At 42.9% G+C, this 25644-nt stretch overlaps 1 protein-coding gene across 1 annotated transcript; it reads left to right on the plus strand.

Moving 5' to 3' along the window:
• Window positions 1-253: 253 nt before the first annotated feature.
• Window positions 254-25351, plus strand: LPL (lipoprotein lipase). Its single transcript, XM_070416538.1, has 10 exons — window positions 254-534; window positions 7243-7412; window positions 11642-11821; window positions 13576-13687; window positions 14442-14675; window positions 16028-16270; window positions 18290-18410; window positions 19127-19309; window positions 20745-20849; window positions 23695-25351. Coding segments are annotated over exons 1-10 (1434 nt in total). The 5' UTR covers window positions 254-449; the 3' UTR covers window positions 23696-25351.
• Window positions 25352-25644: the final 293 nt, after the last annotated feature.

Raw genomic sequence — 25644 nt, forward strand, 5'->3', positions numbered from 1 at the left:
AACCCACAGAAACCTGTGCGTGGGGCTTGTGCAGGGGGACCCGGAGAGCCAGAGCCCTTGGGAAAAGCCAATCGGGAATTCACAAATCCCTTCTGCTCTTTCACCCTCTTCTCGCTGGCAGGGTTGATCTTCATCACAGTTTGCTCAAACATTTGGAAGTGAATTTTGGGCCCTCCCCCCAACTTATGATTTTATAGCCAATAGGTGATGAGGTTTATTTGCATATTTCCTGTCACTTAAGCAGCCGTGGAGTGGAAACAGTGTCAGACTCGATTCCTCTTCCCCCGAGGAACCCTGCCGCTTCTAGCTGCCTGGCTCTGCCCTTCGAAAGGCGACTTGACCCACTCGGAACCGAAGCTCCTCCAGCCGCCTCCCGCCTCCGGCTCCGGGTCCATCCGTCTGTCCTCCCCCGCCCGTGCCCTATAGTTCCTGCGGAGGAACGAACTCAGATGGAGAGCAAAGCGCTGCTCCTGGTGGCTCTGGGCGTCTGGCTCCAGAGTCTGACCGCCTCCCGCGGAGGGGTGGCCGCCGACAGTAAGTTTTGCGCGCAGACGCCCCTCCACCTGCAGACTCGGCTCCGGGGCCACCTCCGCGCTCGGGAGGATGCGGAGGAGGAGGGCGGATGGGGATGCGGATGCGCACCGAGGGCTCTCCTAGCCCGAGCGCTGCTCGGAGAAGTCCTCGGGGCGGGATCCGGGAGCGGCTGGAACGGAGTTCTCCTTCCGATCTTGCCGGGGCGGCTCGCAGTTCCCGCCCTCCCGGTTCCCGCGCTGTCCCCTCCGCTCCGCTGGGGCGGGTTCCCGGGCGCCCGGCGCAGCCGGAAAGGACAGGAGAGTGTGAGAGGCGGGACGAGGGAGGCGGGAGGAAGGGCTCGGGTGGCAGTGACCAGCAGTCACATCCCCGCTCGGGAGGCGGGGGCCCTGGAATGAAAGGCGCGCGGGCCAAGGTGACCCTGGTGTGGCCTCGGCTTCGGCTCAGCCCCCGCCCGTGGGAGCGCGGGCAGAGCGCGGCCCCTTTGGAGAAGCCGGCCCGAGGCGGGGGGGATGGTGCTCTGCACCCTAGAAGCGCAGGACACTCTCTCTCTGAGTCGAGGTGGGCGTGGGGGACCGGAGATGCGAGGCGCGGAGGCCTGGGGACGCCGCATCTTGCTTTTCCCTGGGGCGCAGGGAACCCCTCCAGCTGCGGCTCTTGTTCGCTCGGCTTTTCATAGCGCCCAACACATCCAGAAAAGGGGTGATTCCCCTGAAAATGGGGACTGGGGGGCTGCCAGGTTTTCAGTGGTTCTCCTTACTGTCTTCTTAGCTGAGCCCCGCTTTTGGCGCCGCCGGGAGGCGGCCGCGGTTGACCCCTAGTCACTGCCCGGAGCTTAAGGCGCTGGAGGCCAGATGCGAATTTCTTTCTTGCGGACGGGGTGGGGGTGGGAGGAACCCGCGCGCCACCAGAGACCTGCCCGCAATAGAGGCAGCCTGCTTAAAGGATGGACTAGTCGGTCGTATTGAAGTCAACACAGAACTTGCTGCTGTGTTTTTTTCTTAAATGATAAAACACAGGGAAAAAAAAAAGCAACTGCAGGAAGTCATATAAGGAGGCAGCGTGTTCTGTTCTCTTCGCCGGCGGAACTGGAGCTCTGGCGGTGTTGCGTGGATGCCCTCTCAGGTGGCCCGTGCGCAGTGGTTCAAGTTATAGTCGAGTTCGTCCCTGACTTGTGTGTGAGTTTATTTCGGTACGGAATGGTGTGGAAGGACATGTTTGTTAGGTTAAGAACAATGCAGAGTCCATTAAAGCTGCACATCTCGTGTGGCGGCACGTTCCCCTTGAGTGGTTGACACCATCCAAGAAGGAGGTAGGAACAAACTCCACATTCTTATTTTAGAAAGCACACTATAGAGTAGTGTTACTTCTACCGCAAAACACACACAGAGATGTGTCCTCCGGAGTGGACGTTCCTGCTAGGCTCCCTGAGAGGCCCAGGACCCTAAATTCCTGGGCTGGTCAGTGTCCCCTCTTGGGGCTTATCTTCCTCTACTCCAAAAGAGGAGTTTGGGCCAGACTCAAATCTTTCTTAGGCCCCTCTAATTCTTACTCTTTGATTTAAATGGACACTTAGGTGACGAATGAATTAAATTGGATTTTAACCAGCACGCTTTTACTGGCTGTAAATGCATGGAGGAGTCATTTTTAAGTAGACTTGAAATTAATCCTTTTATATTAGGCTTCTCCCGGCGCAGCAACTTCCCCCACCCCCTTTTCTCCTCCAAAGGAGTTCATCCGAGACAGTAAGAGTTTCAGAGAAGAAAGATACAGGTGTGAGGGAAAGGTAAGTAGTACCTCCTCTGGGCTCTGAGTTTACTCCTCATCTCGAGTTCATTCTAAGAAGAACACGAGGATAGGAGGCACGGCCCTCAGTTTCCTTGTTCTTGGAGCCACCCGAGCTCTGCGTGGCCTCATCAGGAAACCGTAAGAACTAGAAGACGAGCGTATGGGTCAGTGCTCAGGAGCCGAAGTTCCATTTGACTGGTCACAGTGCATCTCCAGGCTAACATCTGAATTAAACATGCTGGCCGATGACAGCAAAATAGCAGATACCACCTGCAATGGAGCTGAGCTCCGCGCGGGATTGATGGGGGGAGAGCTGTATTGAATTAGGGGAGGAGTTACAAAGGAACATTTTCACTTTCAGGCAGTGTATTTTTAGCTCAGTCCTCCTTTCTTGCTTTATTTCCGGAGGAGAAGTTGGGCTATACAGTTCACTATCTATTTTAGATAACAATATTGATTTTCTCCTCCTCATAAAACTTGTTTATTTTATTTTAATTAATTTAACTTGTTTCTTGGCACTCTGCAGAAGCTGCCTGAGTCAGTAATTGTGACCATCAGTCTTAGAGAGCAGAGGAATGACTGATGAGGGCTTTTAGGAGGGAGGGAGGGGAGGGGAAGGGAGAGAAAGTAGAAACTTCAAAGAGAGTTGCATTATAATTGAGCTCTTATACCTCAAGTCTTCTTATAAATGTCAATCAAATTCATCTGATAACTGTGAGCTGCCTTTGGAATATCTTTACTGGGATGCTTCATGCTTTTCCTTTTCTAGCAACAAAAATGTGTCTTCTCTAAATTTATCCTTAAAGTGCTTTGACTTCTCAACCTAATTTTATCTCTGTGAGTTATTATCCGCATTAAGATAACTTCCTTGTCTTTATGCACACACTTAGGTTTTTAGCTATCTATTTAGGAGTTTAGGAATAAATATTACATAGTGATGAAATGCCTTAGCATGCAATTTGCTTGGCACCCCCAAATTTCCCCTTAGTGCTTAATAAGGACATGTCTGATGGGGCCAGGCTGGCATGGTGGTGATAAGCTAAATTCAGGATAGAGGTTCTTATAAAGAAATGCACCTTAGGTGCCCCCCTTTTTACTATTCTAGATGGCTTTAATTTCCAAGGGGACCCGGTAAAAGATCCTTATCCCCTTCAAAGAATAAGTGCAGAGTGACTAATATTTCCATGTATGGAAAGAGTAATTTCCTTAATAAAAGGAAGCCGTATCAGTTCATCTGCCAGCCAGGCACACTCCCAATGTGTAAAACACATATTGAAAGCTCGCGATCAGGATCCATCTTTCTCCCTATCTCTACTCGGCCCAAGTCAGTTCTGTGAGGGCTGATAGGAGTTTGTAAAACACACTCGTCTTTAGGAGGCCGAGGCATCCTTGAGGGGCTCACAAACACCTATAGTATGAAAATTCCTATCAGAACATCAGAGAGAAGGTAAGACTGACATCTATGAATTCATTTATTGCATTAAAAACATCACATAGCCTATAGAGTGGTAGTATTTTCCTGTCAAAGGCTTCATATGCTTTCTGTAACTTAAAATGAAAAATACTTTCCTTGCAAAGTGAAATAAAAGTCTCCAAATGCAAATTTGCTTGAGAATGTATGAATTTACTATTATTTTTCTTTGCAAGCTATGTACCCAACATGAGGTCTTGGTTGTGGGGAATTGGAGCTCCCCATGAACTATACAGATAATCTGATACAGGATCTATGGATTGAATAGATTGTGTGTGTGTGTGTGTGTGTGTGTGTGTGTGTGTGTGTGTAAATGTACAAAGCCAGCCTTAGTAATTACAAAGAATATTCTTAATCATTTCAAAATCACCAGCAACACCAGGACCACCATGTTGCATAATCTAGGGGAAAATGGAGTAAAAGCTAGTGCTGTCCTCTGGAGTTGTGCAAGGCACAGTCTTAAATATCAGTTTGTCAAATAGGTGGTGGGTGAGATCTATCTGCCAGGTTGTTCAGATTATTCCTGCTTTAAAAAGACTGCCAATTGAACATGTTAAAATAAGACTGGTAGAGAGGAGGCAAGAGTTATTTGATGTAGAGAGATGTGGGAGAGGGACACTAGTTTAGTTTTAAATTTTCTAAAGTACTTTCTAACAATAAAAATTTCTTGCACATTGAATACAGAAGCAGATTAAAAATCTGCAATATGTTTTTCCCACTGTCAGATAAATAATAAGCCACCAGAGTGCTTCCTGTTTAGGAAGCAAAAGGAAGACCTATAGCTTCAAATAAGATGAAAAGCAGAGTGCACTCTTGATGGATGAGTGCATTCCAAGTGCAGTTTTACTATATGAAATGAAAAAAAGAGCTTTAAATATCAGTCTCTTATTTGAAGAAATTATCTTAGAGTGTTTAGATTCTAGAGATTGGTGTGTGTGTGTGTGTGTGTGTGTCCACCTTGTTACATATAATTGAACCGCGTCCAGCAAGGCCAGGGGTGAACCTGAGGAGGGGCAGTGAAGGATTAAAGAAGACAGCTGGCCCCGTTTGAAGTTTCCCTGCCTGGAGGGCATTGGATTATCATCGACATCAGTCTTGGAGTGGCATTCATTTGCCCAATGCTTTCCTCTCCTGCATCTTGGACATAGTCCAGGCTGCTTGTTTCCACTCCCCGTAGCCTTCTGACTTCCATTTCTAGCATTACAGTCTTTAGCGAAATGTCCTGGTTTACCTTTAAGCATTGCTATTAGGACTTCTATTTTTTGCTTTACTGGTACAGTCCTTAGACACAACCTAAATTTAAGAATTTGACTATGCTTCTTTGAGCATTGTTTTAGAGATCCCTTTCCTGAGATCCTGAATTTCCCATGTTTTACACCCAGCTACTACTAAACTTTGCTCCTTACCTTACTTTTTGCTTTGTGTGCGCGCTTTACTGGAGCGTCCTTTCACCTTGCAATTGTAGTTTCCCGTACTCAGGCCTCAGGGCCCACGTTGGGTGCCACATGAACTGCGTCCAGCATGGCCAGGGGTGAACCTGAGGAGGGGCAGTGAAGGATTAAAGAAGACAGACAAAAGAATACAGCTGGGGCTCGGTGGATCTCTTGTGCCTGGATGAGGACACAGAGAGACACAGCCTGCAAGCTGAAGCTTTATTTTATAGTCAGAGCACACAAAGCAAAACAAGGGAAGTGGTCAACATGTTTACAATGTTCTTGCGAGTTTCACCTTATTTTGGCAGCACTTGCTGCACCTCCCACAGCCCATTAGCTACCTAGGAAGGAACTAGGGAGGACTATAAGGTCAAGCTCTGCCCTCCAAGCAGGGACTTGTTTGTGGCCCTGCCACAGGTCAGTCTGAGGCTTAACCCTATAACCGCTCCCTACAATAACGAATACTTAGTAAGAAGTAACCACAATATTGTTTTAGGAATTTTGAAAAATAACTGAAAATTATTATGAAAAATAAAAAGGAAAATGTTGGCCAGTCCCTAGATAAATCGATGATGATTTTGGTTTGAATGCTTGTCTTTCTGCGTACGATATCATTCTTATTTTTGGCCTCACTTTTGCAATGTTATTTAAAATGACAGATTTTCAGCTTTTGAGTTGTGAAAAGAATAAATTGGAATTAAAAAATTCGAAGTATTTCTAAATCTCAGTTATGTGTCTCCTGAAAGTTTTAAATAGTGAAATCTGAAATCTATAAGTTATTACCTTCTTAATGTGAATAGGCAGGTTATTTTTCCCTTGACAAGAAATTACATATTTTCCCCTAATATAACTTCCCTCTGTGTTTGCTTTGTAAATCAGTCTGATTTTATCTGCCACGGTGTTTACTTCAAGTGTTCACTGTGACGTGATATGTACTGTTTACAAATACCCTGTGAAGATTTATCAACATTTAGATTTTATTGTCCAGAGAGAAATAGGCTAAAGTTCTCTTTCTCTCCTTACTCATTTTGGGATTAATTATGAAGAACCAAAGTGGATTCTTTCCCAAACCAGCTTTACAGTAGTTTTTTAAGCTTTGACTTTATGGAAGACTAAAGACATAAGTGGGAAAATAAATATTTGGGGAAAGAGTTAACAATGGCTCAGGTATTTATGAACAACCCACTAAATTACTTTGAAAAATATCTTGAACTGATGTGTCCTGCCACAGGGGTGGAACCCATTCCATACCAAAGCTTCCTTGGGCCGCCAACTTTTCTTTTTGCTAATACAGTGGGGCCTTGACTTACGAGTGTCCCGACTAACGAGTTTTTTGAGATACCAGCTGTCTCTCGGCTGATTTTTTGCACTGAGTTGATAGAGTAATTTGAGTTAACGAGCTCCTTAACGAGCTCAGTCTCCTAACGAATTAAACTCGTAAGTCAAGGCCCCACTGTATTTAAAAAATTATGCTGGTGAAAAGGAAACCATCTTCCCGCAAACAAGCTTTATTGTGTACTATTGAGGGATCAGAGATATATGAAATACATGGAACTAGACAACGAGAGAGCCACAAGCTAATGTTCTCTAAGAGAATGAACTTTGAATTGGAACCCGGAGACCTGCGTCCTGGTCCCCATTCTCTCTCCCACTATTATAAGCAGCATGACCTTGGCCAATTTATATTTTGAGAGAAGATTGAATTAACTAAGGAATTTCTAATAGTAGTGTCACTCACACCCACACACACACCCACACCCTGACTGAAGGAGAGGATGGAAGTTATAGGAGAGATCCGTATTGTTTAATTCACAGTTATTTGAACACTGTCTCTGTCAACTTTGATCACCACTAGAGAATCAGTCATTCTCTTGCAAACCACATTCATTTTTTAAAAACTTTAGAAACACAAATGGTATTGGTGCTGGCTGCTTGTGAACCTTAAACATACTGACCATTTCATCAAATAAGAAAAACAGAGTCTTCCAATGAGCTTCATATCCAATTTTTCCTTTTCAGATATTCTAGGAGAAAGAGATTTTAAAGACATTGAGAGTAAATTTGCTCTAAGGACCCCTGAAGACACAGCTGAGGACACTTGCCACATCATTCCTGGAGTGACAGAGTCTGTGGCTAACTGCCACTTCAACCACAGCAGCAAAACCTTCGTGGTGATCCATGGCTGGACGGTAAGAGAGGCTCTGCAGGAAGGAGGGGCCTAGGGTGGCCTTGTGTCCTGACCATCCTATCCTAGTTGTTGGGAACCCAATGATGGGTCTCCACGTCCCATGCTTCTACTTGCTTCCCGATGGCTTTGCTTTAAACTTGGAGAGATGCTGTCTCTTAAAGGCAGTTCTGGGCCAGGCTGGGGATTATGGACTCTAACGTGACAGGTTCCTGAGTACTTCCCCCAGACAGTGCTGACCTGCGTTTTACTTTGGTACCTAGTTGGTGCCCTGGAACCAGCCTTCCTATTATGTGGGAAACGAGGCTTTGCTCAACTACAGAGCAGAATGTAGGTTATCATTTTTGGGAACTGGTGGAAACCTGGTATGATCCTGATTTGTCCAGCACATCCCCAAAGGTTCTTTCCTAAGGAAGACAGCCTGTGAGAGTGAGGAGAGAACTGGAGTGAGTGAGGGGGTGTTTGTTCCAGTCCTGGTTTTGCCGTTCTCCAGCTCTGTGATGTGGATCAAGCCACTTCTCATCTCTGGGCCTCAGCTTATAAATCTGTAAAACGAAGAGGGTGGACTAGGCATACTTCCACTTCCAATGCTCTCCAATTATAAACTTTAGGGAGCTTTTCTAGAGATGAAAGAAGGCTAGCCGGGAACTGTCATGCAAGATGACTAGAAAGGTAAAAACTGCCATTAAATTTACTTTTAAAAATATGAATAAGCTAGTTCTCTCTAAATAGGCCAGATAGACACTCTATATGTTGCAGTTCTTACTTAAGTACTTCAGTTGGTTTCTAATATTTTAAATCCCTAGTGAGCAGAGTTCATTGTTTATTAAAAAGGACTTAAATAAAGTGGATGGTTAAAGAGAGAGCATCTTTCCATTATGTCAGACCTTGCAAATATGGTAATAGGTACTAAATTATAATGATTGACATACTTCTAGTCCCAACTGTTATCGACAGTAAAGGACAATTGCTAAAAGTTAGGGATTTTTTAAAAACATGTATTTTTCTCATGTTAAGATGACACAACTAACCCAGCCTCAGTGGATGGTAGCAATTTCTATCACTGGTCCTACTGTCCATGAAGCTCATTTATATTCTTCTCATCATAGTCCTGACATTTTGAGAGCGTGGGCTCAGGGGCTTGGCCGCTGGCGGGGGGGACTGAGTTTCACTGCGTAGAGCTGGCTGGTCTGCACAATCCAGCCATGCTGGGTATGACCTCGGCTTATCTCAGCGAACTCCCTGGCTGGTTCAGGTGGACTCCCTGATGCAGGTGGCAAGGAGGGCTTCGGTTCAGTTGTGTGTCTGACAATAAAAAATTTAAAAAATTGCTACTGGTTTAAGGAACCTCAGAAGAAGAAACTAGAAAAACCTTTCCAGACTGCAGAAGGTGGGTTCTCACTTGGGTTTCCCAGCCCTTTAGGTTAGTGACAGTATTTATGTTGAATTAAAAAAGGAAAGACTAGGTTAGTTAATAGGCAGTTAGGACAAGTACCAGTTACAGGAGGAGTAAGTTGGGTTACTTGCTCTTTGACAGGCTGCCTCATTTGGGAACATCGATAGTAGAGAAAAACTTATAATAGGGCCCTTGTTCAAACAAGATTTCCCTGCCTTGTCTGAAGTAGACTGCTCAGCGACCAAGGGCTGAGGACTAAGGGCAGCGCGGAGGTTCTGCAGCTTTGTCATGAGAAACCCAAAGGAATGCTTAGCGTGCTGTGTGCGCAGGGCACGTCTCAGAAGGCTGTTTAGACACAGCTGTGCTGGAGTTTGGCCACCTGCTTGGGTTTCACAGACCCGTGCTTTAAGCACAGGGTTCTCATTGTGATGTAGGAGGTCCTAACCCCTGGCTGAAAGGAGGAGTGGTTAACATTGTTTTCTGAAGAAACGACACCCTCCTCTCTTGAGAGACAGCTCACAGGGTGGCCCCTAATCCCCAACAGAGGAGAAAGGGGGCAGGGCCAATTTCTCAGAATTTTGGGCAAAGTGGGTGTTCCAGCTGGTTCCCTCGAACATCCAGGCTGCACCAGGACTTGAAGCACAGGCTCTGAGACTTGTTCAAAGGAGATTTAATGAAGTTTCTAATGGGCTAACATCACTTTTGTACTTTTTCTTCTTTGTTTTCTCTTCATGCTTAAAATAGCTGAGTTGGGGTTTTATCCCTGCAAGCAGATTGGGAACCAGAATGGTCCCAAGGAGAGATTGATGAGGTGGAGGGTAACCTTGAGATCACCTGAGTCTGACGCCTTTGTTCTGTAGTTGGCCTAGTGAACAGTGCCCACACTGTTCATAGCTGTAGTTAGTTCGTGGCAGAGCTGGGGTTGGAGCCAAGATCTCATTCTCAGGCCTGCTTTTTAGTGCCACAGAGCACAGCAATGGGGTAAAAAACTGTGCAGCTTGTTAGTGTCAGGAGTGAGGCAAGCGACCACGTTTAGAGAGCTTCGTCTAGAAAATCGACGAGACAAAATGGAAGTGTAAATCTGAAAGAACCCACCCTGTAAGTCAAAATTCCAAATGAAGTCCCTTGGTTTGGAAATTTTTTTCTATTAGAATTAATCTTAGAAGGTTAAAGGTGTTACAGGTCTGCCCTGAAAAGCTGCCTTGCCCATAGATTTCAGAATCTCCTTTGTTGAGGACATGGTGGCTAACCTTGATGATATGATCTGCTCTCAGATCTTTTAAGGGTGGGTAGATTTGGGGATTTAAATCAGGTTGCTGCTGTGTACAAGTTTATGGCAGGATGGTGTGCAATTTTCTAACCTGCAGTTTTTAAGTGTTTCAAAGTGTGCATCTTTCCACAGGTGTCCAACATCTTCTTTCTGAAAACATAAATTAAAAATTTAAATAAATAGCCAAAACCGGTTTGGCTCAGTGGATAGAGCGTCGGCCTGCGGACTGAAAGGTCCCAGGTTCGATTCCGGTCAAGGGCATGTACCTGGGTTGTGGGCACATCCCCAGTGGGAGATGTGCAGGAAGCAGCTGATCGATGTTTCTCTCTCATCGATGTTTCTGGCTCTCTGTCTCTCTCCCTTCCTCTCTGTAAAAAATCAATAAAATATATTTAAAAAAAAATTAAATAAATAGAGTTAATTTGAGGACCCCATAATTCTTTTGATTTGAAATTTTGAGGCCTTTATTAACAAGAAGCAAAGAATTACAGATTGGTCCAAACAGGACCAATCTAATAAGTAGGGAAATGTGACCATAAAACCTCATTAATTTCTATGCTAATACGGAAGAATTTGAGAGACTTGTGAGAATGTCTGAGCTGAAGTTGATCATTTTCTTATGTATTGAGAAAGAGATCGCTAAGCAAACTTGCCTTCTATTAGGAGACATTAGCATGCTTAAAACTATTTTTTTTTCATTAGCAAATCAAATGTATATGTGACTCTTTTTTTTTTTTTTTTAATATATTTTATTGATTTTTTACAGAGAGGAAGGGAGAGAGATAGATAGTCAGAAACATCGATGGGAGAGAAACATCGACCAGCTGCCTCCTGCACATCTCCCACGGGGGATGTGCCCGCAACCCAGTACATGCCCTTGACCGGAATCGAACCCGGGACCTTTCAGTCCACAGGCCGACGCTCTATCCACTGAGCCAAACCGGTTTTGGCATATGTGACTCTTTATAAGAAAAAAAGTGCACCTTTATCCATCAAAATAATTCTGTTCAGAAACATTTATTAGCCTGATTGATAGTATTAAAACTGATTTTTCAAATATAGTCTGTAATTCTGCAGAATTTAAACTTGTTCAGATTGACTTTTCTTTTAATACTTTAAATTATTGATATTTTACTGAATTCATAAAATGTGCTTTTCTTTTTTTATAAGTATATTTTTATTGATTTCAGAGAGGAAGAGAGAGGGAGAGAGAGATAGAAACATCAATGATGAGAGAAAATCATTGATTGGCTGCATCCACACTGGGGATCAAGCCTGCAACCTGGGCATGTGCCCCTGACTGGAATTGAACCTGGGACCCTTCACTTCACCGGCTGATGCTCTATCCACTGAGCCAAACCAGCTAGGGCCATAAAACGTGCTTTTAAAATTGGAGGCCTGCTAAGCCACAGTCTGTCATCCCTGAGCATTTGTGTGGTTTGATTCTTCTCTCTGAACCTATGGGCTTCCTTGTGGGTTTGTTTTTCCCCCTTAATGAAGGTGTAATTGGTTGACGTCTATGACAGGTTGTGTGGGTATTCTAAGAAGCTTGTATCATCCTCTTCAGGTGACGGGAATGTATGAGAGCTGGGTGCCCAAACTCGTGGCTGCCCTGTACAAGAGGGAGCCGGACTCCAACGTCATCGTGGTGGACTGGCTGTGGCGGGCCCAGCAGCACTACCCAGTGTCTGCGGGCTACACCAAGCTGGTGGGGAAGGATGTGGCCACGTTTATCAACTGGATGGCGGTAAGACTGGGGGGAGAAGCCGTGTGCCCAACACAGATTTCTTGGCTAGAGCTGGACAAATGGCTGGTCTTTGTTCATTTTCACTCAGTTATAGGTATTTTCTGGGGCAATTCAAATCTCAGCACTAGATGGGCATTGGCATTATTTATTTATTTTTTTAAATATATTTTATTGATTTTTTTTACAGAGAGGAAGGGAGAGGGATAGAGAGTTAGAAACATCGATGAGAGAGAAACATCAATCAGCTGCCTCCTGCACACCCCTTACTGTGGATGTGCCCACAACCAAGGTACATGCCCTTGACTGGAATCGAACCTTGGACCCTTGAGTCCACAGGCCGATGCTCTATCCACTGAGCCAAACCGGTTAGGGCTATTTTTTTTTTAAGTCCAAAAGCAGCATTATGATTAGAATGATAAAACTATAAAGCCAAGACGTAGTCCTGCTCTGCTCTGTCCTTTGATATTTTCATGGTGAATAGATTTGCTGAGACCAAGAACTAAGTGGGTAGAACAGAGAAAAGCTTATTACTTCTGGGCCTAGGGAAGGTGTTATGTTCAGGCCCTTCCTTCCCTATCAGTTGGCTGGCATATGACATTTTATTCTGGCTTTGGCCTGTTGGGATGCTGATCTACTTGATGAAAACATTAATAGTACTTACTCCTTAGTATGGATCAGGGGTCCAGACTTTTGTTGAGGGTTAGGGGAGTGATGGAAGTGAGCTAGGAAGAATGTGGCAGGGACAATCTGTAGGATGTGAGGTGATCAGGGCCAGGAGTTCAACTTAGCTTCCAGTTTTAGCCACACAACTCTGTGAGGCCATCCTCTGAAAACTACCTTGGAAAGTTTCTTGGGATTGAAAGAACAAGGCCAAATTACTTAACTCAGCTGCTTAGAGGTAAACCATAAACTGTGTTTATTGGACTGACCATTGAAAAGTTGACATTGACTCTTTTGCTAACCAGGAGAGTGAACTTGGGCAAATCAGATCACCTCCCTGGACCTCAGACTTCTCATCTGTTGAATGAGGAGGCTGGACCATATATGTCTGTGGTTCCTTCCTCTTTAATATTTTCTGATTTTTAGTCATTGCTTGGCTGACCTTAAAGAATAAAGTGATGCAAGATATTTAGAGTAGGGAATATTGGGTTATAGTTAAATTTGTGTATTTGTGTGTGTATTTATATGTATACATATGTGCATCATTCAGATATACATAGCTATATATAACTCTAAACATGTATATACATGCATACATATGTTTTCAGATATATGGAAATTTCCATACATTTCAATTTCAGATGTATTGGAAAACTTTCTAATTCAAATATGTTGTTAAGGAAAGAGAAAAACTCAACACTAGAGAATATGTCTTTCTTATCTGTAACACAAAATTAAAATAAGTAGAATTAGTTTTTTTAAAAAAAATATGTTTCTTTATTGGTTTCAGAGAGGAAGGGAGAAGGAGAGAGAGATAGAAACATCAATGATGAGAGAGAATCATTGATCGGCTGCCTCTTGCACGCCCCCCACTGGGGACCGAGCCCGCAACCCAGGCATGTGCCCTTGGCTGGAATCGAACCTGGGACCCTTCAGTTCGCAGGCTGACGCTCTATCCACTGAGCCAAGCCGGCCAGGGCAGTAGAATAAGTTTTCACTATTGCCTATATTTTGAAAACAATATTTATATTTCTTTTAGCTTTGATCTTTTTCAAAGAACTGTAAGAACCCTTTTTTCTTTCTCTTTTCCAAAGGAGGAATTTAACTACCCTCTGGATAATGTCCATCTCTTGGGATACAGCCTGGGGGCCCACGCTGCTGGCGTTGCAGGAAGTCTGACCAATAAGAAGGTCAACAGAATTACGGGTAAGAAAGCAGTGCCTTTCATCTTATAACAAAAGAGTTGAGATGCCTGTCATTCTGAAAGGGAATGGGAATGTTTGTCAAATGTGTTCTTCTGGGTATCCCCAACCACTTGATTATCTCACAGGAACGCTCCTTTTTTCTGATGAGATAGAATATAGGCCCTTGCTCTCATGGGCAGACCATCCACTGGCAGAAGGGAAATAGAAGAGAGTTAAGCACAGAGAGCCCACGGTGTCCCTCCTCCCTTTGCCCCGGGCTTTGGGAGTGTGTTGCCCATATGCCACCTCTCATAAAAGTACTGGGAAAATGAAGGAAATCAAGTTATCCTGAGTGAAAATTACTAATTCATACTCACAAATATAAGAGAGCAGTAAAGCTTAAGATTCCCCAGAAATTTCATTTTTGAAGGAGCTAAGTCTACTTTTCTGATTCTCAGTAATATAAAGATCCTAATAAGAATCTATGGGAATCAACCAAAGGACTTGTATGCATGCATATTAGCATAACCAATGGACATGGACACTGGAGCGGTGGGGGCTTCTCCTGGGGGGTGGGAGTGGCCTGGGAGGGGTCAATGGGGGAAAAAGGAGACATATGTAATACTTTAAACAATAGTAATAATAAAAGAATTCACGGGGCTGCCAATTATATTCAAATGGTGAGCAATAGAATGCTAGGGTGATACTGAGGGAGACTAAAAACAATAGGAATTTTTAAATCTTGAGGCCTTTTCACCCCCCGCTCCCCCATCAAGGCCTGGATCCAGCCGGACCTAACTTTGAATACGCAGAAGCTCCAAGTCGCCTTTCTCCGGATGATGCGGATTTTGTAGATGTCTTACACACATTCACCAGAGGGTCACCTGGCCGAAGCATTGGGATCCAGAAACCAGTAGGGCATGTTGACATCTACCCGAATGGAGGCACGTTTCAACCAGGCTGTAACATTGGGGAAGCTATCCGCGTGATCGCAGAGAGAGGCCTTGGAGGTAAACATGATTTAGAAGTTAATTTCGCCTAAGTTGTGTTCTTAACTCTTATCAACCTAGTGTTCTACCACCCCCCAAAGTATGTCATTTTAATATATACTTTAGCCGAGTTATGTTACTAATGAAGTGTGGACTACACAGAGTAATGCATTTGCAGGGACAAAAGACAAGCAAGGTGAGGTTTAGACAAGGAAGCTCCACAGCCTTTGATAATAGCAGCATAACATGTTGTCTGCCACATGTTATCATACTTTGAATGTAGTTGCTGAACCAGTAGAGTTATTTTGAATTTTATGGAAAGTAAGGGACATGTTAATTAGTCCACATTTCTTTTGTCAGGTTTTAAAGAGATGAACAGATCAGAAACAAATCACCATTCTCTAACAACAGATACTCCAAAATTCTAAGAAGAAAATATAATATTGGCTTAATACTTAGTTTAATAATTGTGGTAGCTTGTGTTAAATTTATTATTTGCCTTAAGGGAACTTTGTATACTTTGTGGACAATGGGATATACCTGTAGAGAATATGTTCAAGACTTTTGTGCACATTATAAAACTTACAGCATAATGTTACTATTTTCAATAATTATGAAAGCTTATGGTAATAGCTACACTCTTATGATATCAGTGATTATTTCTATAATTCATTTAACGTAAAAATCATTAGTAGTAACAAAACCCTTGAATGTTACATAGCATCTATGACAAAATATTATTTATTTAATAATTATGCCTTTATGATGAGATTTCTAGAAGTATGTTTCTAGAAGCATTTGGGATTATTATATTCTTTACATATAAGAAAAGGATATGATAAACTGGCTGAAATAAACTTCTACTTTGGATATCTCTTATAGTGTCCTAGACATACAAATATAAGAGAGCAGTAAAGCCTAAAGCTCCCTATAAATTTGCAACTTTGACATTATTGGAGGTAGGCGAGAAGCTGTCGCCAAGAATAGCTCCTTAAATAGGATATATAATCAAAAAGTCATAGGACTACATCCTGAGGCCATTTTATTCTTTAAAAAAAATCTTCACCTGAGGATATTTTTTTTTAGAGAGAGGAAGAGAGAGAGAGAGAAAGAGAGAGAGGTGAGAGAAACATTGATCGGTTGCCTTCTGTATGCACCCTGACTGCGGATTGAACTTGCATCCTAGGTATGTGCCCTGGCCAGAATTGAACCCGAAGCCTTTTGGTGTACGGGACGATGCTCCAACCAACTGAGCTACCCAGCCAGGGCCTGAGGTCATTTTATTCTTAACACTGCACCTAAACATTCTAGATGAGGCACTCATTGAGGACTTCTACAGAGCTGAAATGTTCTTTGCTTCCCTTTTTCGCCAGATGTGGACCAGCTAGTGAAGTGTTCCCATGAACGCTCCATTCATCTCTTCATTGACTCTCTGCTGAATGAGGAAAACCCCAGTAAGGCCTACCGGTGCAATTCAAAGGAAGCCTTTGAGAAAGGGCTCTGCCTGAGTTGCAGAAAGAACCGTTGCAACAACGTGGGCTATGAGATCAACAAGGTCAGAGCCAAGAGAAGCAGCAAAATGTACCTGAAGACTCGTTCTCAAATGCCTTACAAAGGTAAGCTTGAGACTGCTGTAAACAGGAAAATCAATTTGATCCCATTTTTTTGTCATGCTCATGCTCACTGCATCGCACGTACTGATGCTGTTCATTGCAACAGAGATGATAAAATGATGTTACTAAACATTGAGCCCAACTTGTGTTTGTTGGTAGAGAGGGAGTTGCATGGATCCACTTTTCTGAAGCTCTGAATTCCCGTTGCCAGGAAGGTCCAGTGCACAACCTGCCTGCCCTGTGCAGCAGCCCTGCTGGCCTCCCTCCTCTGTAATCATGACCGTTAGCATGGGCCGGCCCATTAGTACAAGACTCAGAGCTAATTTGAAACCATCCATCCAGAGTCAGCAAACTATGGCCCATGGGCCACATCCAGTCACCACCTGCTTTTGTACATAAAGTTTCCTTTTTTTGTTTTCTTTTCTTTTCTTACAAAACCTTGTGTCGAGGGATGACTTTCAATAGATCACAGTGAGGGAGCTGCTCTGTTACGTGTAAAACCCAGACCCAGAAGCAGGTCGTCTAGGAATGGTTTAGCACCAAGTTTCCCATGAATGTGTGTTGTGTGAAGGGCGAGGGTGTACATAAAGTTTTATTAGAACCAAGTCACATGCATTTGTTTCTGTATTGACTAAGGCTGCTTTCCTGCCACCATAGTGGAGTTGAGTAGTTGGGACAGAGACTGTATGGCCTACAAAGCCTAAAATATTTACCACCTGGCCCTTTACAGAAAAAGTTGGCCAGCTCCTAAAGTTTGCTTTAAGTGAAGGCAGAAACCACCTGTATTTTAAAATACAACTATTCCTGGGAGGGGGGAATATACCAAACCTCCTAAGGCATTTGCATTTCATTATGAATTTGTCCACAGTTGAACTTAGAGCAAGACCTACAGGAACTGAGGAGAGACCGGAGAGGGGATAGTCAGATACCTGGCCAGAAGCACTAACATCAGAAATGCTGGCTTATGTGGAGTCAATGGAAGTCCAAGGGAAGGAATGACAGAGGTGCATTTGGTGGCCCGGGGGTTTGGAGCACCTGTAATTCAAGGAAGCCTTTTAAGTCATGAGGGAACCCTTCGTTTCCCTGGCTCTTCAGAATGAGGAAGCGTGTGTGAGGTGTGGAGGAGACCAGGCATTCTGCGTGGTGCCACTCAGTGCTCCACCAGTGTCTCTGGGGCACTCTGGCAGGCCCCACTTTTCCTGCTCCAGTCTGTGGTGATGCCTGCAAGGGCTCCATTTAACATCAGTTTCTGTTTCTTTTCACCCTGTAGTAGCTTAGTCTGCTGCCTCTCCTATCCCTTACCGTCTCCTCCATTCCATCTTCTCAGGGTTTTTCGTAGAGATGAGTAGAGCAGGGAGGAGATGTTCAAGTTCAGAGGTTGTCTCTAACATAGGACGCTTTAGGGACTGATTGTCTTTATGGCCTCACTGGTGGGGGATTCAACGAAACAAGTCTTATTGTGAGACTGCTATATACCTACTGTGCTAGACGATGGGGGAACAGAGGATGAACATGATCCTCTGACCTGGAAGAGCTTAAACACAGGGTAGGTAGGTCAGCCATACCCACGAAGCATGAAGAAACATAGTCACATACCGTGACACAGTAACAAATGCCAAATATGCCTGGTATAGAAACTTAGGGACATCTTGGCCAAGAAAGAGGTGGAGTCCATGGAGAAAGCATCATGGGTAATTTGGTGACTTGATTTAATCTCTCGAGTACCCCATCAAAGATGACTACTTTCTAGGACTGCTTGGCAATTCAGATATACCTGGATTTTCCCTCTCCACTGCAACCCCACTTTTCTGAGAGAGAGTAGAATTCAAGGTTTGACTTTTCTAGTCACGAACACCATACAGGCATGAAAAAATCTTTTTAAGCCACACTGATAGCATGTGTGAGCACTTCCTACTTGATCACTAGTGAAATCCTGTCTGTGGCTCTGAATTGCCTGCTTTTGGGGGGCTGTGATGTTTCCATAAAGACTGATCAGCACTTGTTTCTATGCTCTCCCTACAGTCTTCCATTACCAAGTAAAGATACATTTTTCTGGAACTGAGACTGACACACAGACCAACCAGGCCTTCGAAATCTCTCTGTATGGCACCGTGGCCGAGAGCGAGAACATCCCCTTCACCCTGTGAGTACCGTGTGCATGGCCTCCAGCATGTGGGTTTGCCATGGCCCTGCTACCTGCCAGAGCCATTGGTCTGAGGAACACAAGAGGAGTAAGACACCTAGAAAAAGAAATATCAAAGAGAATTAAAAAAAATCTGTATGGCAAAAGATGGTCATTACAGGGGTGCATATAATAGCATAGATTAGAAACAAAGTAAGTGTCTAACATTGAGGCCATGGTTAAGTGAATTGTGATTTAACAAATCAACAAAATCAATCTAGCCTCTAAAAACTACAATTATATAAAACTAGATAAAACGTGGCGAAAGTAGAAGGTCAAATATGTAGTGAACAAAGAAAGAATAGAGAATTTTATGTACATTGTGATTGTTACAAAATCAACACGTGTTCACATACCAATACAAATTGGGAGAGAATATATAACAATGAAAATAATGTCTCTGAATAATTGGCTAATGGATTTTTTCTTTTAAAACTATGTCAAATGGTTCATATTATTAGGATAAAAGTTGGAACTGATGAAAGGGATGGAGATATCTTTTGAAATACACTAAATGCCATTGACATTCATCTTGAATATTTTGTTGGACATTTTTTGCATTTTTAAAATACCCTCCCCCCTTAAACAATAAAGCTATTTACATCTTGGGAGGAAGAAAAGGGAAGAAAACCACTTGATTCTCAGAACTAACCAAATATGTTGATTTTTGTATCCAGGCCTGAAATTTCCACGAATAAGACCTACTCTTTCCTCATTTACACGGAGGTGGACATCGGGGAACTGCTGATGTTGAAGCTCAAATGGAATAGCGACTCATACTTCAGCTGGTCCGACTGGTGGAGCAGCCCTGGCTTTGCCATTGAGAAGATCAGAGTGAAAGCAGGAGAGACTCAAAAGAAGTAACTACCTTTATTTTTCTCCACTCCCTTTAGACTCCCTCTAATGCCATTACCTAGAGGCAGTGTTTCTGGAGCCTTCGACACTCAGATGAAACTTCAGTGAGCTTTGTCTTTAAAAACGATATCAGCTAGTAAGTGAAACAAGTCAGATAGGGAATAATGAATGCCACATGATATCACTTATATGTGGAATCTAAAAAAGAAAATAAACAACAAAACAGAAACAGACTCCTGGATACAGAGAACAAACTGATGGTTGATAGATGGGAGGGGGTTGGGGGGCTAGGTGAAAAAGGGGACAGGATTGAGAAGTACCAATTGGCAGTTACCAAACAGTCACGGGGATGTAAAGTAGAGCACAGGGAGTACAGTAGATAATATTGTAATAACTATGTATGGTGCCAGATGGGCACTAGACTTCTTAGGGGGAATCATTTCGTAAATTGCATAAATGTCTATCCGCTATGCTGTACACCTGAAACTAATACAATATTGAATGTCAACTGTAATTGAAAAAAACACAACCAACTATATCAGCTAGATAATTACACCTATAATTTTGGGGGGGAGTGTTCCTCAATTATCATGCCAGGGAAGTAACAATATTTCTGAATTTCATGGAAAGACAACATAAGCCCGCATTGGTCACAGTCATGTGTAAGAGCTCCGGTGAGAAGTCGGGAATCTCTGTTTCTCATTTCTCACTGCTTCTTGCAAGCACAGAGCCGTTATGGAACGAACCTCGGAGATGTTCCTTTGACGTTCAAAGATTAGAACCAGCCTCTTCAAGAAGGATGAGATGCCAAGATAATCTCACCCTGACTCCCCAGTCCCACCCTACCCATATTGATACAAGGAATGGCGTAGAGAGCCCCGGAGGGTTGAAAACTTTTATACGAAATGTACAGGGGTGTTGCAATCTACAGTGCGAATATAACATTGTTAGTAAAAATGTGACTTTAAAACTTAGGATTGATAAGTTATTTCTCTTTGGCCACTTCCTTTTATAACTACTACTACTACTACTACTAATAATAATACAAGAGGGCCTGGCTGGAGGAGCAGCGCATTCCATTCTGTAGCAGGGCCAGTTGGAAGCTGGTTTGCGAATTCCCTAAGGCAGACACTCAGAGGCGGTGAAACTGATCTCGTATCATCCCTTGGCGAAAGCCTTGTGGTTTTAAGGGTGCTCCAGGGTGTTGTATGCCAGCTGCACTGATGAACTGACTTCAGTGCTGAACAGTGGGTTAGGTCCTCAACTAACCCTCTGATTCAGATGTCTTGTTGATCAGAATGGCCAGTATGTAAACAGTTAATTATTGGAAATACAAAAAAATTAATCAGGCCGGTCACATGGGATGTAAACAGCCCTGATTTCAGAACGGTTTTTTTCATTGTTCCATATGGCACGTTCACATCCCTTTTCCCCCCACAGGGTGATCTTCTGTTCCAGGGAGAAAGTGTCTCGTCTGCAGAAAGGAAAGTCACCTGTGGTATTTGTGAAATGCCACGACAAGTCTCTGACTAAAAAATCTAACTGGTGAGCATAATGGGCTAAAGCTCTCTGGGTACCCGCACGTGGAACACAGGCCTTTACCGATTCTTGTGATCAGAACCTTCCGGAGGTCTTCTTTAGCCCTTCCGTACACATCAGACTGGTCCATTTGTTTTTTATCTGTCTCTTTAAAAAAATTTTTTTAAAAAAAATTGATTTCAGAGAGGTAGGGAGAGAGAAGTAGAAACATCAATGATGAGAGAGAAACATTGATCGGCTGGCTGCCTCCTGCACACTCCACACTGGGGATTGAGCCCGCAACCCGGTATATGTCCTGGGAGTCGAACCGTGACCTTCTGGTTCATAGGTCGGCGCTCAACCACTGAGCCACACTGGCTGGGCTTTTCTGTCTCTTTCTGTTCTTTCTGCAGCTCTGACCTTCACCCCTGGCACACTTTTTAGATTTTATTTTACTTCTTGAACAGCCACAAAATCTTCACTTGTGCTTTTCCCTGTGCTGCGTCCCTGCTGCCTTTATGACCCCGTGTGCAGAGCATACAGCACACGTTAGTGGTCATGTGGCTGTGGATGCAGCCCCTCCCAGGAGAGCGAAATATAAGCTGCAGCGAAATATAGTCCTTCAGTGATGCTCTGAGTGCCAGCCGGCTCAGGGACAGAGAGCCAAAGGGGCAGCCACCAAGCATCCATCTCAAAACTCCAAAGATGGAGAGTTAATGGAGGGAGAGTGTAGGAGACCCGTCTCCTTTCCCCCTCAGAACAGCTCCCTGGCTCTTTCCTACTTGACCTTGGAGGCTAATCCACGTGGCAGCTGTCAGCTGAATCTTTCCAGAGCGTCAGTACTAAGTGGAGACTAAGCATGTGACCATCCCCATCCCTTCCTGCATTCCTGCCTGTGCCACTTCCATTCCTCCATGCATTCCCCTGTCAGGCACCAAGTGCTAATGAGAGAGAGGCAGCCAGAAAGAGGAGAAAGCTTAGCTCATGCCCTGCAAGCCAGTGACACAAGAAGCAACGGGAGAGGCTGGCCACAATGTATCTGGAAAGAGAAAAAGCACTTGCTTTTGGGTTGGCTTCTCCCACTTACATTTCTAGACAAAAGTACAGAATAAGAATTGCCTAATCAGAAAAACATATTAAAGACCTACGCGGAATATCTGTATTATTTTTAATTTCTATTTTTAATGTAATGCATCCATGGATAATTGTGGATTATAAGTAGATTTGAAAAAAGAGGCAAAAAGAACATCACTGTGACTCTATCACCCAGGACAACCCCCAATTAACATTTTAATAGACAGGCAGATCTCGCTTTATTGCGCTTCCCAGATAATGGTTTTTTTAAAAAATATATTTTATTGATTTTTTACAGAGAGGAAGGGAGAGAGATAGAGAGTTAGAAACATCGATGAGAGAGAAACATCGATCAGCTGCCTCCTGCACATCTCCTACTGGGGATGTGCCTGCAACCCAGGTGCATGCCCTTGACCGGAATCGAACTTGGGACCTTTCAGTCCGAAGGCCGATGCTCTATCCACTGAGCCAAACCGGTTTCGGCAGATAATGAGTTTTTAATAAATTGAAGGTTTGTGGCAACCTTGCACCAAGCAAGTCTATCGATTCTATTTTTCCAACAGGCTCAGATGATGGTTCGCATTTTTTAGCAATAAAGCATTTTTAAATAAGGTGTGTGCATTGTTTTTAGACGTAATGCTATTGCACACTTCATAGACTAAGCGAGCATGTCAAACTTACGGCCAGTGGGCCCTGTGGCCCGCCAGCGGGTTTGACATGCTTGTTAAATTTTCTATCTACTGGGAAACCAAAAAACTCGTGTGACTCCCTTTAATGTGACACTCACTTTATTGCAGAGGTCTGGAACCAAACCCGCATTGTCTCTGAGATATGCCTGCTATATTTTCAGACTTTCTCTATGCACATATAGTACTTATATATTTTAAATTGTTTTACAAAAATGGAATTATGACATATATACTTTGATTGGCAAGGTGGAGTCACCTGGATTACAAACATTAGTGTAAGACACTCAAGATAAATTTGAAACGGAGAATAGTTACTGGCATAGACACTGTTCTAATAACAGGTTCGTTGCTTTGTTTTTCCTCATCACAAATTTGAGGCAATTTCACATTAGCTTTAATTCTCAGAAAGGGACTCCTATGTGAAGTTTAATACATGAGTTTATGTCACATACCAACATACACAAACATACATGTACACATACATTCTCCCCCAAAATATTAACAAATTTAAATCTATATGTCAATGTAAAAACAAACCCCAAATTAGGAAATAGGTCCATCTGTTTATAAGGTATTTCTGGTCATATTATTTATAAGTTATAAGAATTTACCTGAGAAAGTCTAATGATACAGTCCTCATCCGATTATAGGATTACTGAGACAACAAATACTTAGGCAGCATTTTTTAATGCATCTGAACTTATCTAGGAGGTAATTATGAACCAGACTAGCAGCCTTTTGCAGTTTCCTTCTGTGATTAAGTTAACCAATCAGACAAAGTTTCTCTTTCTGATATAACTCTTTAGAAGTCTCATATCACAAGAAAAAAACAAAACACCCACACAAACCAGGCATTTCTTGAAACCACTGGGTTCAGTGTTCTGAGGATGGCAGTCTTTGTTGGAACACGGCTAAGGAGATGACATAGTGCCTTCCCTCTCTAGGAAATGCAACCTTGCCCTGACCCATTTTCCACATCTTCCCTGGTTTATTCTCACTTTCGTTTTGACCTTCCAGTTGAAATCTGAAGGTGGTGGGGGAGGGGAGAGGGTTGTAAAACACTAAGCAGGTAATAAATCATCTTTCTCTCTCTTTTTTTTTTTCCTCAGAATCTGCAGAAGGAAGAACAGCACACGAATTCTGTGAAAAATGAAGTAACTTTTACAAGAGACGCCCAGAGCGTTGGGTGGTTAAAAGTGAAATTTCCGGAGTATTAATCCCAGCTATCCTTGTTAGTTATCATAAGAGACAGTCTCAAATACTAAAAAGTGGCTAATTTGAATTGAGGAGTACAGTGGCCAAATAGCACATCTTGCAACATTAAAAACCAAAACAAAAACACAGCAGATATGAACAGCACTGCATTTTACCCTTTGAGAAAGAAATTAGAATTTTTTGGGCTTGTGGTAAAAAAATAAAGCTTCTTTATGTAGTGATTTTAGTCATAGCTTACAAATAATTAGAACCTCATATTTTCACTGGAATTCTGCATTTTCGGGAGCCATACATTCTCAAAGTTTACTCCAAGCCTGAATAGAAAATAATTTTTTATGGCCTGAGTGGGACTTATTCCTTACCGGTCACACACCTGCCTTTTTTGGAATGGCTGCCCTCTTGCCATTGGATGCAGCCCAGGAGTTAACCAGGAACCAGTGACTGGAGGGAGGAGTGGAGAATGGAGTTGACTGAACCTTTAACACTTCCTGTGGTTGGTTGCATCATAACTGTTACAAATTAAAGGAGATATAAAATTTAGAACAATTAAGTCTTAAAAGGCTTTACAGTTTATTGCTTAATCTCTCCCTTCCTTTTCTTGCTTTGTCTCAAAGTTATATTTTAACAGTGTTCCCTGGGTAGGTGTTAAAATGAGCCTGTTGCACTTAGCTGACACATAATTTTCACTATGGAGAAAGAAAATGATCCCATAATTTTAGCATCAGATTTCCAAACTATATTCATCGAGGTGAAGTTGTTTAATATCCAATGGTTTCTATTCGGCTTTAGGCTTATTTCGGCCCTGCTTCAGCCATACTTTGAGTAGGACTCTTTCTTCCCCGGTTTTGAGAAGGACATGCCTTCCAACATCTGCAGCACTCAAACATCTACACATTTTAGACCAGGACCACTTTTACTAAGTAGAGAGACGGAAAAGCCACTGGGACATATTCATAAACAGTGCTTAAACCATCGTGCATGATGAAAAGAATCCTCAATGGCCACAGCCACATGAAATGTCATGAGAATTGAACAACTAGTCAGGAGTGAGTGAGCAATTATTTATAAAATAGATCTTCTGCGTTCAGAATGCTTTTCTATATATTAATATAAAATGAAGTCAAATATCTCAGAGGCTATTGCTGGGAATCCAAACTGTGAACACGTGCGGGCACCTGAACACATGCATACTCACCTATGAAGCACTGCGTACGTTACTTATTCAGTGCAGCTTGAAAGGTGAATGATCAAAAGATGTATTGGGATTTGTTGGCTTAGAAATTGTTCCGGAGTTCCATAACGCCTGCCATTCATCTGAGAAATACGGTTGTACAGAGTAGGACGAATGTTGTGATTGATATCAGCCGGTTTGGCATGAATTCTCTCTAAAAATAAATGTTGTGTGATTCGTGGTTGGCATCCCCCTTTATTGTAAGTCATTAATTTTCTGGATTTGAGTGCATAAACTTAAGAACATCTGAATCAAATCAGTGCATGGCCCTGGGAACTCTGGCTTCTGTGGACTTCACTATATATTATATATTAACAATGCTTTGGCGTTAAGTGTTATTTATTAGCTGTAAATATATGTGTGTATGTGTAAAAGGGTTGTACATATGGGAAAGGTCGTCATGGCTATCTGTGTTTATAGGTGTGCGGTGTTAACTTTGTACATGTCTTTATCAGTGACAGTCTCACTGAGCCAACTGACTCTGATGAAGAAATACAATAAAATGGGCTTTAAGAAAAACAAATTTACTTAACCATGTGAAGTTTTAATAAAATTGACATTTTATTACAACACTAAGTCATTATTTTGTATAATTTTAGTCCCCTAAAGTAGA

Source organism: Myotis yumanensis, unplaced genomic scaffold (genome assembly GCF_028538775.1).
Source record: "Myotis yumanensis isolate MYYU_CA2020_CCGP unplaced genomic scaffold, mMyoYum1.0.hap1 SCAF_5, whole genome shotgun sequence".
Taxonomy (NCBI): domain Eukaryota; kingdom Metazoa; phylum Chordata; class Mammalia; order Chiroptera; family Vespertilionidae; genus Myotis; species Myotis yumanensis.